Genomic DNA, 18,328 nt, shown 5'->3' on the forward strand with positions numbered 1-18,328 from the left:
TCCTGAATGCATATTTTTTTGCAAGTAATCATTCAATATTCATTAACCCAGCATTCATAGTAACTTTATGTAACATGACTACTATGAATAATTAGTGTTGACTAGCATTTGTGATCCTGGCCATGGTGCCAAGAAATAGTAATGTTTTTGTGTGTGGTACTGAAGATTGAACCCAGGGTCATATATCCCCTAAGCTATGTCCCCAACCTCTTTATTTTGAAACAGGGTCTCTCTAAGCTGCAAAGGGTCTCACTAAGTTGCTGAGGCTGGTCGTGAACCCGGGTCCTCCTGTCTCAGTCTCCCAAGTACTTCAGTTACAAGTGTGCACCACCATGCCCGGCAAGAAATAGTAATTTTGCCAAAGCAGATTAATAAGGTCTCAGGTTCATGGTATGTGTCTGCTGATTTGGCAAATGTATTGTTTTGTATTTGAATAGAAAAGAGGATCAGCAACAGTTTGCATTTCAGTGGAATTGATAGCAGTATTCATTTAACATTCTATTCCAAAGCTTTACTACCGCCTCTAACCTTGTAGAATATGGTTCACCAAGATATTGATTACTTGCAATCCTACAAGCCATCACATTGATTTAATAAATCAAACAGCATTAGCCAAGCAAGAAATGGCTAGTTTACTGATCCTTGATAAAACACATGTACTCCAGCAGGTGGGAGATTAACCCTATAAAATTTTGAATACCTGACACTTTTTTTTTTTTTTTTTGGTGGTACTGGGGGTGGAACCCAGAGGCTTTCTACCTCCAGGCTATACTCCCAGACCTTTTTATATTTTATTTGGAAACAGGGTCTCACTAAGTTGCTGAGAGCCTCACTAAGTAGCTGAGGCTGGCTTCGAACCCATGTGATCCTCCTGTCTCAGCCTTCCAAGCACGGGGATTACAAGCGTGCGCCACCATGCCCGGCTGAATACCTGACACTTTAGAAGATGTTTAGGTATACTCTACACTGGTAAGGACTGACAGACTTCTCCCTCCAAAGTCAAAGATACTTTGTTTCATTTCGTATCATCATCCAAAGAAATAATAAATAGTACCTTATAGAATTCTTCAAATTCTGGAGACTATGGAGTCTCTACTGATGAACATATCAGATGACAAACCTTGATATATGTAAAAAAAAAAAAAAAGCCTCACAAAGAATAAATTCTGTAAAACGCTCAAAATACAATACAACCAGTATCATGAGTTGGGACATACTACTTAGCAATTATTGTGTAGGAGGAGACAGAATTGTAAAGGCTGAAGTGTGGATTCAGTTGCAAAGACAATAACCCTCACAAGTTTTATCATGGGGGATTCACTTCAGTTTCTTGGTGTTTAGGGGACACCAAGCAGTATATCTATTGTGGAAAACTACATGCTAAGCACTTTATCCACAAGAATTATTTTATTTTAACCAGAGGGTACCAAATGCCAATGTATTCAGAACTTTATCTTTTTAGCAGGATTTGGTTGGCCTTACCATATTTTGCACATGGAAGGGTCTGGAAGCAAGGTTGGGATCCATGTTTGAAGAAAGACAGGACAAGAAGTCAGGAGTGCCTGCAAACACAAGTTAGTAGCTCAGAAGCTAATGACATTCACCATGGTCTTACCCTCTCATACATATTCCTCTACATGAAGGTATCCAATGACCTGCTACAACAGTGGGCAAAGGCTAAAATTGGTGAGTTGCTGAGTCATCTTGGGAATGAACCCAAATTATGGCAGCTGCCTTGATATCAGATTTCTGAATGCCTCAAAAACAATTAAGATGAAAAAGTTTTCTACAGGGCAAAGCTGGAGCGGTATACCTAGTAATCTACTTTGTGGGGAAGAAATGGTTTGAGATAATAATATAAAAAATTCCTGGGAAGTGGTTAGTAGTAGGAGGCTGTGAGGGAAAATGACTGGAGGGTCAGAGACAAAAAATTTAGGAAACAAGCAACCAACAGATGTGAGAATCCACGTGAAGTGTGAAGACATTGTATTCACATTTATAATACTTACCAGGAAGTATCCATCCATCAGAGAGTAGACACTTAAAATCCAAGTAGACACAATCATGCAGTCAGTTATAATGATCTCATCTTATTGGCTATACTACATCAGGCATAAGAACACATTTGTGGATTCTCCACAGTGGCTGGTATGCAGGATATTTGCAAGCTCAGCAGTATTCACTCTGATTTACTGAAATAAGCATGATTAATATTATATCTAAATATCATTCAGCCTACCAGGTAATGTTGTTTCTAATGTTGTTTCTCCATCATTTTTCAAGGATTAATCAGTTGCTGTTTACTGGTCAACCATATTAAACCTCTTCTCTTCTAGATGGGTAGGCAGTTTGTCCTATTCTGAGTGTAAACTTGTCTACACCAAGCATTATTTTTTTTCAAGTTGAAAAACAAACATCTTTATTATCTAGAAATATAAAAAAATCCCCACAAAAGGCTCTACTCTCTCATTTCCCCATTTTCCTCTTCTTCAACACCTCTGATATAAAGGACATTATTACACCTTATTAAAATTTCACCCAGATGTCCAGACAATGCCCCATCTATGTATTCTTCTGTATTTGCAAGCTGCATGTTCATATAGCCATCTACAGATACCAGATAGCCCTTGTACTCCATTCCCCACTTAAGTTTCACCATCACTGGCTTTCTTGTCAATCCATTGAGGAAAGGTTTGGGATTGAGGGGTAAACTCATCGCGAATCGCGCCAATGCTGCGGGTTGCTCGCAGCCGACCCAGGTGCCACCGGTCAGTCCTTCGTGCCTGGAGCAGCTCCCACTGGGCCGAGTTGCTGGGCTTCCTACACCAAGCATTATATCCAGGGCCATATTAAGTAGTGCTTAGACTTCTAAATAACACAATATTTAACCAGAGGATTCACTAAATAAAAAATAATGTAGAGAAGTTGGTAAATACTAAGCGATATACTAATTATATCATGTATATCACTACCTAGTAGGTGATAGTCTAATAAAGCACTAGACTACCCTTTTAGAGGCACAGGTAAAACAACTATTGGAAGGCAATATCTGAAAGGATGGAATGCCTTCAGAATATAAAGTACTTACATTGAACCAGAAATATCTATACTGTACTGTATCACAATATCAAGAATTCAGGAATCAAGTGGTAAATATAGTACTCGTCAAACTTATCAACATTCTCAATGACCAAGTAGGAAAATTTATGTCATCTAGCTTTGAAACCCAGAGCTCCCCAAAGGGGAACAAATAAAGTTTCTGTTGATCTATTAGACATAGCTATTTCCAGTGATTTAAAAAAAATATATGGGTATATTTTTGGTCTATGTTTCAATAGCCATGAAGAAGAGTTATCCAAATAAAGTAAATTGACCCTGATTTGCCTTCCTTTATTACAGTGGAAACAATAAAGAGTATATGTTCATTTGGGTGCTTCCAGGGTTTGGTTCCTTTGAGCCTAATTGTCTGTGATGCTTTGTAATGCCTGGGAGATGTGCATCTCTGTGGAGTAAGTAGTGGATCTGGGCAGCAATGGAAGTGTGCTGTTGAATCTCTATCAAGAGATGTGACTATAAGGAGCATGGCTAGCTGACAGTCCAGCTGTCTCTGGTATGAAACCACCATAACATTCACACCAAAATTAACTTTCTCCAGTCTACTGTTAGCTAATGACAGCATGGTGGAGTAGCAGTGCTGGTTTGGTTCTGCAGGGCATCGAACTCTTTTACTGAACTTGTTTGCTTTAAGCTCTCTTTTAGTCTGGCCCCAAATCTCTTCAAATGGCCACGGGAAAACACAATAACTTCCATGGGTTCTTGGCTTTTGTGGCAAAAAGATTTGCAACATGCACCAGTCAGAAATAAAGGCAGAGGTTTATTTCAAGTAAAGATACACATTCAGGGGAAACGCTGACTATCTTGAGAGTATGAGAGGCTCAAGAGCAGGAGAGGCTTAAGGGGCCCCCAGTGGTATGTGGAATCCTTCTTCTGTAGGCATCCTAGAGCGCAGGTGGTGACTAAAGACACATGACTGGATCGGGGCAGGGCGGGGGGGGGAGGTAGTCTGAACTTCCTCCTCCCAGAATCACAATCAATGGGTGATGGCTGGTTGGTATCTGACCTTTTTCATCCTAGGATCTTGTGTTTACAAGGCTTCTCAGGAATCTCAGGTGGGGAAAATGGCCATTGCGATTAAGGGTCTGAGCTCATTGAGGCTTCCGCCTAAGACATACACTTACAGGAGTTAGAGATTATGACCTTTCCAGATTTTAAAACTATAGTTTCCTTTCCTTCCCAATTTGTCACCTTTCTACCTAAAGTTTTATTTTTTCTATCTTAACCTCAAAACCATGCCACAATATGAGATGCCATTTTGCCCAATTTCTTCTTAAACTGTTGCCATTTTTCCTTAGAACTAGATTTCCCTTACTGTCCTACCCCACCATCTGACTCTTAACATTATTTCCCCAGTAAATTTTATACTTCTAATCCCATTTTGATGTCTGCTTCTCAGAGGACCTGAATTAACACAGTGATCAACTGCTAAGTGTCCTATTATGTGTCAAATGAAGCTTGCAAAGTATGCCTCATTCTACAATATAATATGTAAGTAAAAATATGTTCAGCATTACTAAAATTGGCTTTCTCAGAAATATTTTTGCTTGCTGGGAATGATTTTTTTTGCCTTAAACTTGTAAATAATAGTAACAATGGTGTTTTGGACAGTATCAGACATTTCTGAAACATGTTTTTTTAAAAATTGCACAATATGTATATAATTTAAACCACATATATAGCTATATATGAAGTTATATAACACATTGAGTTTAAAGGTTCATAATAGTTGATGTGATAGCCCAATAAAATGATAGGTGCTCTCAAAGAGTCCTTTCAATTGGCATATAAAATAACCCTATTAATTAACACCAAGTATATTCTCCCTGAGTCTAAATGTATTCAGTTAGCTGTGGACTAGCAAATACTGACTAAACAATGATGCATTTTGTTGACACTCACACGCAGAGGTTATTTAATGAACTGGATAGGACTGAGAAGCACTTGAGAGAGAGAGAGAAACCAATTCAATCATTCAATCCCTGGATTGGGGGGTGTTGGGTATTCCATAGTTTCTCACAGCCATTGCTTAGCTTTTGAAGAAAAAGCAATAAAATATGAGGCAGAAGAGTGAAGACTATGTGCCTACCGCATTACATCCCAAATTTGGATCTTAATATTGAGCTTGAGATATTTGACACAGAATAATGCAAGTGGATAAATAAATAGTGGAACATTTCTATAGTAGAATACTGATGTACAAATAAAGCTACCAAATGTAGTTACATAGTTTAAATTATATCTCAGATGTAATATCAAACAAAACTGCTTAAAAGAAAACATAATATGATATTCATTTATGTAATGTTTAACACATAAAAATAAAACTATTTTTCCATTATTTGGAAAGCTATAAAAATCAAGACAATGGCATCCCAAGTAACTATATAGTTATTATTCATAATTATTCTATGACTACACATATACATGTATATTATGTCCCTTGTATTATTCTCAATAAAATTACATTAGATAAAATATACAATTTTTATCAACATTATTATTTCAGCAATATTAAGAATGCTTGAAATAAAATATTAAAGAAAATATGATTAATAAGAAAGTTTTAAGAAGCATTATTCTAAATTTATACAATGAAAAATAATCTCATCTAACCACTTTTAGTAGTAGAAGATCCCAACTATATATTATATTCAGAAAGAGACATTTAAAAAACAAAATGGAAGCATTATTTTAATAAACAATAAAATTTTGATATAGGATTAGCCCAAAATAGTAATATTACAGCTGAAAATACTTCCATATGATTTTTTTCAAAAAAGTATACATCTTTTTTTCTTGTTTATTTTCTAATAATGCATGTGGTCTATTTATTTGTTAGAAAACTCACTCCATATCAATGAATTGTAATACCTATCACAAACTGAAGTTATCTAACATTCATTGTATTCAGCCATGTTTCAGCATGATTCATGTGGTTATTTCTTGGAGCAAGTAACTGAAACTCTGGCCCTCAAGGAAATGGATCACTGAATGTGACAATTGTTCAATTTTGAGGTAATCCCCTCTGAGAAAAGCATAGAAAATATTTTCACTGTGGATACAATAAGTTGATGGGCTCCCTGGAGAAGAGAGGAGACAGAAAGGGAAGTTAAAAAGTGTAATAAAACCAAATTTTACCCATTGCCTAGTCTTTCTAGGAACTGTTCTCTTTCCATTGCACCTGACTCCTGAAGCAAGTAGAGAAATTAAAATGTACTCTACCTTAATTTTTTCCCAAAGACCATGCCATGGACTAGAATGAGAACTTCCAAAGAATGTCTTAAGAAATAAACCGTTCAAATATTGATATGCCCATATATGAAGGAATTACTACCAATTATGCTAAATGTACTGGGTGAGTGAAAATTCAGAGAGAAATACACCAAGTGATGTGTGCATGTATGTTTGTGTAACTTTGGCTCTCACTATCTGTATAATTATGATGCACCAATAAAAAATGTAAAAAAAAAGAAATAAACTAGCATCTGTGATAGGCTGACCACCAGAGAAGACCACTCAGACTTAGTTTAAGTCAAATAGAAAGACTTTATTAGCCAGCTGGGGGCTACATTACAAGGTGTTTAGTCCTGAGTTCATCCCTGAGACATTTCTCAGGGCTCCTTTTATATGTGAAAATCACAAGCTCAGGAATAAAGAGTTTAGTTTCTCATAAAAAAACAAATAATTCCCAATAGTTTCTTTCAATGGGTATGCAAGTGAAGAGGAATAGAGAAACCAGGAACAGCATTGTGCAGGAGCTCAATAACCCATGCCTGTCTCTTCTATTGTCCGCCTTTTGATTGTTTTAAGGATAGAAAGTTCCTATGGGCCTGTTTCCTTGCAGGTGCAAGTTAAGCAGGAGTTACAGAAGCCAAAGAGGCAGTTATGTGTGACTAGCAAGGTACATTAGAACATTAGTTCTAAGGCTGAGGAACATTAATGCCTTGGGATCACCTAGGATAACATCATGGTATTACTGAAGCAAAGGCCTAGGCTCTCTTTATCACATTCCCCACTGGCTCTATGGGCATGAATTAAATTGTGGACTCATTGTGGGAGAGGGAATTTTATTGATCCCTAAGCACCAGAACCTTGACAGACTTAATTATTTTCGTGTACATATCTCATGAGGCAGTTAGGCAGGGTTCTGCTGTTAGGGCTAGAAGCAGAAGAGTAAGTGGGCCTGCCATAGCTGTGATTAAAGTATTTGTCCATGGGGACCCAGAAAATAGAGACTGATACCAATTGGCAGAAGCAAGCCTACCTTTTTCTCTCACTTTTGGTGCTTTAACTAAGACCAAACTCTCCCAAATTACTCCCGAATTGTTGGCATAGAAACAAGATTTTCCTAGAGCCATAAATAAGCCCCCTGTTTTATGAATAGGAGATCTAGGCCTCTCTGGTTCTGGATTACTACACCTGTCAAGGAATCTAGTTGCATTTTTAGTCTAGAGAAGGAGTTTTCTAAGTGTCCTAGGTCAGCGTCAATTTGAGCACTGAGTTTCTTATTATTAGATTGTGCCACAGACTCAGCTATTTCATCACTAAATAGGATTGAGACTAGAATGGCCCCAGCTCTTTTTTTTTTCTTTTAGCCTGTCCCAGATCTAGGTTGAGATGGATCTGTCCTTCAGCCCCATTACGTCCATATACCTGGGGAGTGATGAAGCCTAGGAGGCAAAGGGTGCCGTCTGGTCCTTATATCAGAAGTTATATCAGAAGTTACACATTTGGTTAAGCCATTTGTACAAGCGAACCAGGTTGTTTTTGGAACCTGGAAATACACTCTCTTAGTTAAATACTAATGTTATAGTTATTAGAAATTGTTTTGTATTTTCCACCTTTTTAAAACTTTTATTTGCAGGTTGGAGAGTGGGGGAAGAATCCTTGCTCTCGTGGGATGAGGAGTACCTCAGAGATGGTGAGGAGGACAGGTGTGCCTGGTGCAGTCTTATTTTTAGCAGGTTTGAGGTATGGGAGAGAATTCATTGTTCACCATCTTCCTTGGCTTCTTTAAGTTGTGAATGATATATTCAGGAAATAATGCCAGCTACCTTTACGTCTGTTGTGGGTGGTGAGGATTACAATATATGGGTTTTTCCACGTAAACTCCAATGTCCACTCAGGAATTTTCTTAATCCACGCAAAATCGCCATGTTGATAATAATGGGCGGGTTTGGAGGAGCATGGAGAGGCGTCTACCTTAACTAACTGGTGGATAGTCTAATGAGTCTATTGTAGAGCCTGTAGGATTTTGATGAGAATGTGATTAGTTATCTCAGCCTGCTGAGTGTCTCTTAGCTTAGGAAGGAGCAGTGGAGATCTCTCAAACATTATTTCATAAGAAGTGAACCCTTTTAAATATGGGGTGCACCTTACCCAGAGTAGGGCAAAGGGAAGGAGACTGATCCAACTCTCACCAGTTTTAATGACTAATTTAATCAAGGTTTATTTAAAAGTCCTATTTATTTACTCTACCTGTTCTGAAATTGGAGGCCTGTGTTGGTAAGACAATGTAATTTTTAATCAATATTTAATGCCTTTGCAAAATTTTGAAAGATTGTCATTGTGAATTTGGGGCCACTGTCAGAACCTAAGGTAGGGGCAACCCAAACCAAGGAATTATCTCCTGATCTTCTTAGATGGTCTCAATTTGCATGGGAAATGCCTCTACCTACTCTGTGAAAGTGTCTACAAGCACATGGTTGGTCTTATCTCAGTAAAGTCCAGTTCCCAGTGTTTATCAGGTTCATTTCCCCAGGTATGGACTCCAACTTTGGTCCCTCTCTTTGGTTCACCTGTGCCCAAGTGGGGCATCTAGAGACTAGGTGTTTTACCATCAAGTCCAGTTTAGGGATATAGTACCTGGGTCTGAGAAGTTCACTGCTTTTTGTTGCCCCTTGGTAAGATGTCTGGTGGAGGTAGGCTACTAGTTTTCTTCCCAAGGCAGCAGGGAGGACAGGTCTTAGTTCTCAGGGTGATAAACATTAGTACCTTGGGGTCACCTAGGGTAACATCATGGCATTACTGAAAATAAGGCCGAAACTCACTTTATCACAAAACAATAAGAACTATGCCATTACATTAATTGGGCCACTGGACAAATAAGAAAAAGTAAATGATTTTAATTGTCAGAACCTCATGTTTACTGTTATGGCTATACCTGAAGCAGGTTGATTGAGACATTATCCGTCAAAAAAGAGAATATGGAAAATACATAAATGACAGCAGCTATAGAGGTAGACATCATCTATATTTTACCAATATTGTGACCTTATTTCAGCTTTCTGCTTCTTTTCATTTCTCAGGGATCCTATAAAGTTAAATTTTATCATCATCATGGGAAGATGTGCATGGCATTAACCTTAAACTCCATTAGCAAGGATTCAGTCAGCTTCTTATACTTCTCTTAGCCTTTCCCCTGCAAATGCACATGCATAAGAGTGCATTCAGCGCCTCAGTTATATCACTGCAAGATAAATTAAAAAATAATTTCTAACTTTATGCTGGCTATCCCTAAGATTTACTTAAAAAGTGAAAACAGCAATAATAAATAGTTCTCCTTTTTTTTTTTATTCTGGGGATGGAACCCATGGGCATTCTACCGCTAAGCTATACCCACAGCACTAATTTTTATTTTTTATTTTGAAAGAGGGTCTCACTGAATTGCAAAGGGTCTCACTAAGTAGCTGAGACTGGCCATGATCCAATATCCTCCTGTATCAGCCTCTCAAAGTACTGGGACTAGAAATGTGTGCCACCATGCCTAGCTTTCTTTCTTTCTTTTTTAAACTTGCTTTGAATCAATGTGTGACAATTATACATATGGTATATAAAACATAAAAATCTTACTGCCCCTACCAGGGGCTTCATATAAGGAATCAATGATTGATGTATCAAGCCTAAGACTATTAGATTATTTCTTCTTAGAATTTTGGAATGTGGTATGCTTGCATTTGAGATACTGTAGTAATTACTTATTGATATATAGGAAATAAAATACAACTATGTGATTTCCAAAATATTTGCTGGATTTTTGTTTTTATTGCTGTTATTGTTATTTTTGCTTGTTTATATTCTCTGTGAATCTTCAAAATTATTTTTCCTTTTTGATTTCTTTATTTTTATTTTGCAAGGTTTTTATTAAAGCATACTTACACAGACTAAAGATTTATATACATACATTCATACATATATCTAAAACATGTTAAAGTTCATACTTCTTCATTTCGGTATACTATAAACATTCTTTACATTATTATTTTTGTTACATTGTTTATCAGTTTTATTTTTTACAATTTCTGGAAATATAATTTTAAACATAAACCTTTTCAAAAGAATACTTTATAGAGATTATTCTCAGAAATATTACATGCATGTTCTGTTTTCTGAATACTTGTGCACCTAAAAATTATTTTACCTTTTTTTGTAATGATGTCATAGCTGAGTAATGTACTCTTAAGTTTTCAAAACTTTCTTCCAGTAAACCAGTTTTGGATGATTGAGTTTTTATATTTAATACTGATTCTAACAATATGCTACTTCTCTCCCAAAGATAATTTGTGTGTCAATGGAGAAACTTTGACTTTTTTTCCTCAGTTCTCTACTTCAAGTATATTTCTGGAGCAATATCACATATACAAAGTATTCTAAGGACTTTATAAATAAATCATTTAATTTTCAAAATATACATTATCTGACAGATATAAAATTCATATTGGATTACTGAACATATAAGAAAACATATTTATATTTTTTATACTTTTATTGGTATATTATAGTCTCACATCATAATATAGTTCATAGAGATGGTGAGATTTCTCCAGATCTCTCCCAATTCTCTTCTTTCCCATACTTCTTTCCCATATTGAGACTAATTTTGGTATTCTCACATATGCATATGATTTCAATGGAAGCAATTCCTTCAAAGATTGTCCCTATCCTCCCCCCCTTTTCTAGGCTACTCCCCTGACTTAGAGTTTTTCCTTCATTATATGAAGTCCCTCTGGTATCCCATCTATTTCCTAGCTTCTGCATTGGAGAGAAAACATAAGGCCCTTCACTTTCTGTGACTGGCTGGTATCACTTAAAATATTGTTATGATCAGTGTTCTTGAAGCTATAATCTAAAAGGTTTACCATGTAACATAGAGGAAAAATTTGTTTTCTTATCATTTTGGGTTAAGTCCATGTGAGGCCAGGGACTGTGAATCTCAGGAGATGGCGCAGGAAGCAGAGAGAGGGAGAGCTCATGGACTGTGCTCACATTATGGAGGCCAGAGAAAGAGAGCAATCAGGGGAAGGAGGACCCACTTATATATCCCTAAGACTACAACCAGGGATCCACCTCCAGCAACATCCTACTTGCCTGAATCACCACCTAGATCTACTTATTTACTTATCTACTGCTGCAATTGCAACCCCATGACTCAATGACATTATGCCAAAACATTAATAAATTATCTCTTTAGAGGATACTTTATATCTAATTATAACAATAATTTTAGGTCCATTCATTTTTCTGTAAATGATATTATTTTGTTCTTTATTGTGAAGTAGAATTCCCTTGTGTTTGTATCCCATAATTTGGTAATTCATTTACATGTTGAGGGACATCTAGGTTGTTTCTGGAAACTGGCTGTTGTAAATTGTGTTGCTATCAACATGCATATGCATGTGTAACTATAATTTTCTGATAGTCATCTGGATTATATGATGGATCCACTTTCAATTTTCTGAGGAATCTCCATACTTATCTCCATAGTGGCTGTGCTAATTTGTAATCCTACCAACAGCTAATATCATAAATATTTTCCCATGCCTTCACCAGCATTTATTGTTGTTTACCTTCTTGATGGTTGCCATTACAGTTGGGATTAGATGGAATCTCAGTGTAGTTTTGATTTGAATCTCACTAATTGGTAATGGTATTGAATATTTTTATGTACTTAGTTTTAATGTATTTTTTCAGTATTTTTCATGTATTTATATACCATTTGCATTTCTTCTTTTGTAAAGTGTCTATTTAGTTCAGTAGCTCATTATTGATTAGGGTATTTGTTTGATTTTTTATTTTAGTGTTAAATCTTTTAAGTACTTTGTATATTCTAAATACTATTTTTATCAGAAACATATTTTAAAGATGAAAAATTAAAACAGTGAGACATTAAGTAATTGATAGAGTTTATGTACTAATAAATGGTAAAGGAGGATGTTAAACCTAGGTGTAGAGCCTTGCCTAACCATAAACAACTCCTTTGTTTCTTTTCCCACTATATAAGTAACATTATTTTAAATCAATTTTTTACCTACTGATATCTGGTGTAGGATTACTCAATCTTTAGGTGGGCCTACCTGTTTAAATCTCATAGGTAGTTGTGAATTGGAAAGCATTAGAAGATGGTGAATTCTTTACATTCTACTTTTTTTTATTTTTGCAGGTCTGGTGATGAAACCCAGGGGAATTCAACCTCCGAGCTACACCCCTGCTCTACTTTTTATTCTTTATTTTGGAACAGAGTCTCACTAAGTTGTGGAGGGCCTCACTAAGTAGCTGAAGCTGTCCGCGAACCACAATCCTCCTTTCTCAGCCTCCTGAATGCTGGGATTACAAGCATGCACCACCATGCCCGGCTCATTCTCTAATTTTTAAAAAATAAAATTTAGTTTGAAAACTCTTGACTTCAGGATTCTGGTTTACAGGAAACAACATGTCTATGTTTATAAATAGAAATAATATTTCTCAGCACACATTGCCACCCCCAATCCCAGCAGCACATGCAGAAATAGCATAGAACATTGTGTTATAAAGCAGGAACAATTCTACTAACGGTGGTATCAGTGGTCTACTTTCTCATGTCCATTCTAAGTTATTATCTTCAAGAATAGATTTTTTACTTCTCCCTGGCCTTTCTATATCTCATACATATTTGCTTTTCACACCAATATTTATAATTTATCATATACTCTTTAGAGTATCAAGTGCAGCACTAGCATGGGTTTCTTCTGCTTTACTCCAACAGCTCAACACATTTTTTTGCCTCTAATAGGAGATGGGAAGTGGAGGCTGGATTGAAGTTTAGAATTTCTCCCAGATTTTCCCATCACTCATCAATCATCATACAATGTGAAAGTGACAACTTTGAAATCTTTAAATTTGCATAATGCTTTATAACTGAAACTATTTTGTGAGACTATTTTATTTTTACTCTATGCTAACTATAAAGACTAAGCTCCAAGCTTTGTATTGCACTTTTAGGAAGTAGTATATTTTTTATTCTAAAATAAAATCATTTATTTTGTAAGAAAAATTACTGCAAATAGTAGTTATATAAATTCAAGGCAATATGAAATATCTCAAAATGTTCTCTGGTTCTAGGCCCATAATATTTTTATTTGATTGTGAAACATGTATTTTTTTTTTACAGTTATGTTTTGTTTCTCAGGAGGCTCTATTTGCCCTAGGGTAATTTTGATACACAGAAAGAAAAAATAATCCTTCTATTAAATCACAGTACTGTCTGTGCCTGACTATCAGTTCATTGTGGAAATCCTGATTATCAGTGCAGAAACATTAGTGTGGAGAATTTCACTTGGGTGAATTTAAGGTTTGCAATAGCTTCCCATGATCCTACTAAAAGATGATTATTGCATTTTAGTGATACTTTAGAATATATTCTATCAATATCATCAATAAGCCTTATTTTTTATTCCTTATTGAAGTTTGTCTTTAAATTTTCTTCTTGCTTTGAACATATTTTCAGTAGCAAGAATAATTATATTGTTTGGACTTAAGGCAAAGGACCTCAGAGGTTTCGATATATAGTAAGAAAACAGTTATTGTAATTTTGGCAGCTTTTCATGTTATTTGCTTTCACTCTTATTAATGTTGAATTTGTTCCAAAACAAATACATCTGACAATCATTGGAAGGTAGTTTTAAGAGAGAGGATGCCAGATGGACCTGCTGTTTTTCCACATTTAGTACTTCCAATTATATCTTGACCTCACATTTTTCATGTGGACAAGAAAAGTTTTCACTCAATTTACTGTGTTCACTTTGAAATATTTTGCTTCTGATGTTTACTTTCTGCTGAGTGTTTGCTTAAGACTAAATACTGAGGAGGTATTATATTCAAGTTAACAAAGATTTAATGAGTGATATTAGGCCTGCCTTTACAAAAGAAACTATCATCAAAAACAAATGATGATGGGTGAATTTAGAATTTGTAAATATTGTATTATAAATACATATATTACTATAAATAATGTTATTGATGATTATATAATATACAAATACATAAATTGTATATATATAATAGACAGCAAAATATATGAATATTATAATAGTGAATATACTGTATGATATATAGTGATGCTTAAAATTTGAAATAGTACATAGTATTAAGGAAAGAAATATAAGTACATGCAGGCCAACCATGAGTATTCAGAGCATAGCAGAATAAATAAATAAATAAATTAATTAATTAATTAATTAATTGAACCCAGCCACGGTGGCACACATTTGTAATTCCAGCATTCCGGAGGCTGATACAAGAGGATCTTGGTTTGGACAGCCTCAGCTACTTAGTGAAGCCTTTTGCAACACAGTGAGAGCCTGTTTCAAAATAAAGAATAAAAAATAGGACTGGGGGTGTAGCTCAGAAGTAGAATGCTTCCAGATTCCATCCTCAATACCAAAATAATAATAATAATAATAATAATAATAATAATAATAATAATTGAAAGCTCCATAAACTTTTAAACTTTTTTTGTGGGTCTGGGGATGGAACCCAGGGGCATTTGACCTCTGAGCTACACCCCCTGCCCTATTTTTTATTCTTTATTTTGAAACCGGGTCTCACTGAGTTGCAGAGGGACTCACTAAGTAGCTGAGGCTGTCCGCAAACCACGATCCTCCAGGTCTCAGCCTCCCAAATGCTAGGATTACAAGCGTGCGCCACCACGCCCGGCTAAACTTTTAAAATTTTAAATTTTTAAATTTTTTTATTGATGCCTTGTAATTTTATGATTCTAAGATTCATACAGATTTATTTATATATGTAAATTATTTGGTTTGTTTTATTTCCTACAATCCTTTTCCCTCAGCTCCTTCTCTCAATCCTCTTGCTACTCTATTGGTCACCTTTCTCATTTTTATGAGGTTCCTGTTCTCTCTTTTTTGTTCTCTAGATTCTACATATGAGATAAACATGTGACCCAGCTGGGCATTTGTGGCTCATGCCTTTAAACTTAGTATTTGGGAGGCTAAGATAGGAAAATCGCTTGTTTGAAGACAGCCTCCTCATCTTTGCAAGTCTATCATCAACTTAGTGAGATCCTGTTTCCAAATAAAAAAATAGGAAGGGCTAGGTGTAGCTTAGACTTCCTCTGTGTTTAGCACACACATGTGTGTACGTGCACGCGCGCACACACACACACACACACACACACACACACACATGTGACCCTTGATTTTTTGAGTGTTGCTTATCTCTCTTAGCAATGATAGTCTCCAGTTTTGTTCTTTTTCTTGCATATGACATAATTTAATTACTCTTTTATGTGTGTGATACTGAGGATGGAACCCAGGGGCATTGTACCTCTAAGATACACTCCAAGCTCTATTTGTTTAGTCTTTTTATATTTTAAAACAGGGTCTCACTGAGTGGCAAAAGGCCTGAGTAGATGAGGCTGTACTCCAAATGCAATCCTCCGGTCTCTGCCTCCCAGATGCTGGGATTAAAAGCGTGTGCCTCCACACCTGGCCTAATTATTCTTTATGACTGATAAAAACTACCAATAAAAATTGTATGTATACCACATTTTTATCTATTCATATGTTTGTGGGCACCTAGGTTGGTTATATAAGTTTGTATTCTGAATTGTGCTGTTATAAATATGGGTATGTATGTATTATTATAGAATTTTAAGTTTAATTCTTTTGAAAAGATACCAAGGAATCATGTAGCTTGGTCATATGATGGTTTCATTACTATTCTTTTGGGAACCTCTGTACTAATCTTGATAGTGTTTGTACTAATTTACAATCCTACCAATAATACATAAGCATTCATTTCCCACCACACACACAGGCTCACCTGCATTTATTATTGTTTGTATATTTGATGATTTGTCATTAAAACTATAGTAAGATAAAATCTCAGTGCAGTTTAAAGTTTGAAAATTTAATTTCTCTGATTGCTAAGGATATTAGACATTTTTCATACATATATTGCCCATTAGTGTTTATTTTGAGATATGTTCAATTGCCCAGTAGTTGTTTGAATTATTTTTTTTGAGTTTTTAATTTTTGAGTTCGTTATATTTTTGAGATATTAATTTTCTGTCAGAAGAGTAACTGACAAAAATATACTCCCACTTCAAGGGCTCTCTCTTCACTTTCTTGATTACTTTTTTACTATGAAGATTTTGTTTTCTTGCAGTACTGGGGGTGAAATTCAGGGACATTCTATCTTTGAGCTACACTCCTCAGTCTTAGTTTTTATTCTTTATTTTAAAAAAGGGTCTCACTAAGTTTTGGAGTGCCTTACTAAGTAGCTGACGCTGTTTGATAACCTGCAATCCTCCTGTCTCAGCCTCCTAAGTACTAGGACTACAATCCGGTACCACCATGCCTGGCTTACTTTGAAGATGTTTTTAATTTGATGTTATCACATTTTGTAAGCTTTCGTTTTGTTTCCTGTGCTTTAGGGATTTAAGTAAGAAAGTTACTGCCTGTGTCTATATGTTGGAGAATTGGTCCTATATTTTCTTCTAGTAATTGCTGAGTTTCTAGTCTATTTCATAGAAACTGACTTTTGTTCAGGGTTAAAAGGTATTTGAGAGTTTAGCTTAGTGGTAGAGTTCTTAAGAGCATGTGATAGACCCTGATTCAATGACTAGAATTATAGAAAAAAGATTCATAAACTTTTAGTTAAAAAATTGAAGCCTAATAGAGTGGTAAAAATGGGGAATATTAAGAGCATTTAAAATAAAGCAATAACAAATTTAAGGCCCCATTGAATAAAATAACAGTTATTTCTTTGTATGACCAGTTTAAAGATAGGGTCAAGTTTAACTTGTCAGGGTAATTTAACAAATTTTATGATTTGGTTCATATTTCTTAAAGGCTACATCATTTGGAGTTAAAAGAGATAGTTTACTTAGGCCAGGTCATTCTAGCCCCTGATAGATCACATGATATTTGTGTATGTTAAGAATAAGAACACTTGCATGATAGCCAACCTTATGACAAAATATAAGTGGACAATTGTTAAATATAGGCACAATGTTGTTTGATAGATCTATAGAACTTACTCATCTTGCGTAACTGAAAATTATATATTAATTTCTTATAGTTAGATATAAAATGTCTCCTAAAGAGCTCTTTTATCAATTTATGGAGTCAATGTAATTGAATCTTAGGGGTTGTAATCCCAGTAGTAGATAAATACACTTTAATGTGTTTACCTGGGAGGTACCCGGGACTCATAGAGTGTGGTTGGTGCATTAGGATCATGGGGATATGGTCTCAGAGATTATATAAATGGCTCCTCCTCCCCTGCACTCTCTTTTGCTTCCAGCCTCCATGATGTAAACACAAGCTCTGTGCTTTCCTCTTTCCACTTCCTGTCACCATGCCCTGAAATCCATAGTTCCTGACCTCAAATGAATTGAACCCAGAATTGTAAAAAAATAAATCTTTCTTCCTCTAAGTTATGTGGCCAATCTTTTTATTATAGCTGAACGAATGCTGACAGATATACCACTGAACAGCAACTCACCATTTCCTCCCAAGTCCTTGGAAATCATCATGTTATCTGCATTTATTATGAGTTGGACTATTTCACATACTTCATGTAACTGGAATCATGCAAAATTTGTCCTTTTCTGGCTGGTTATTTAATTTACATCCTTCATAATCCAGGTCCACCGTCATTCTTTGGTATCACTAATCATCAGAGACGTGTACCGCAAAACCATAAGGATGTTAGGATAGCTACTGTAAACAAGCAAAAAAAAAAAAAAAAAAAAAAAGAGGTAATAAGGACATGGAGGAATAAGAAAACTAATACTCTTAATGAAAATGTTACATAATGCAACTATTTTGGGGAAAAAATGGAGTTTTTCCCAAACATAATTATCTAGCAATCCTTCTTCTGTATCTATATCCAAAAGGATTAAAATCAGTGACTCAGGATTTACAAATGG

The 18,328-nt window shown here is 35.5% G+C and overlaps 1 protein-coding gene across 1 annotated transcript; it reads right to left on the reverse strand.

Annotated features, from left to right (window-relative positions):
* Positions 1-2,458: 2,458 nt before the first annotated feature.
* LOC308269721 (small nuclear ribonucleoprotein F-like) lies at positions 2,459-2,716 on the reverse strand (the record flags this gene model as incomplete). Its single annotated transcript, XM_080705089.1, has 1 exon — positions 2,459-2,716. The coding sequence occupies one exon, from the start codon at positions 2,714-2,716 to the stop codon at positions 2,459-2,461; it is 258 nt and encodes an 85-aa protein (XP_080561215.1).
* Positions 2,717-18,328: the final 15,612 nt, after the last annotated feature.

The sequence above is a fragment of the Muscardinus avellanarius genome (assembly GCF_963383645.1).
Source record: "Muscardinus avellanarius genome assembly, chromosome: 11".
Classification (NCBI taxonomy): Eukaryota; Metazoa; Chordata; class Mammalia; order Rodentia; family Gliridae; genus Muscardinus; species Muscardinus avellanarius.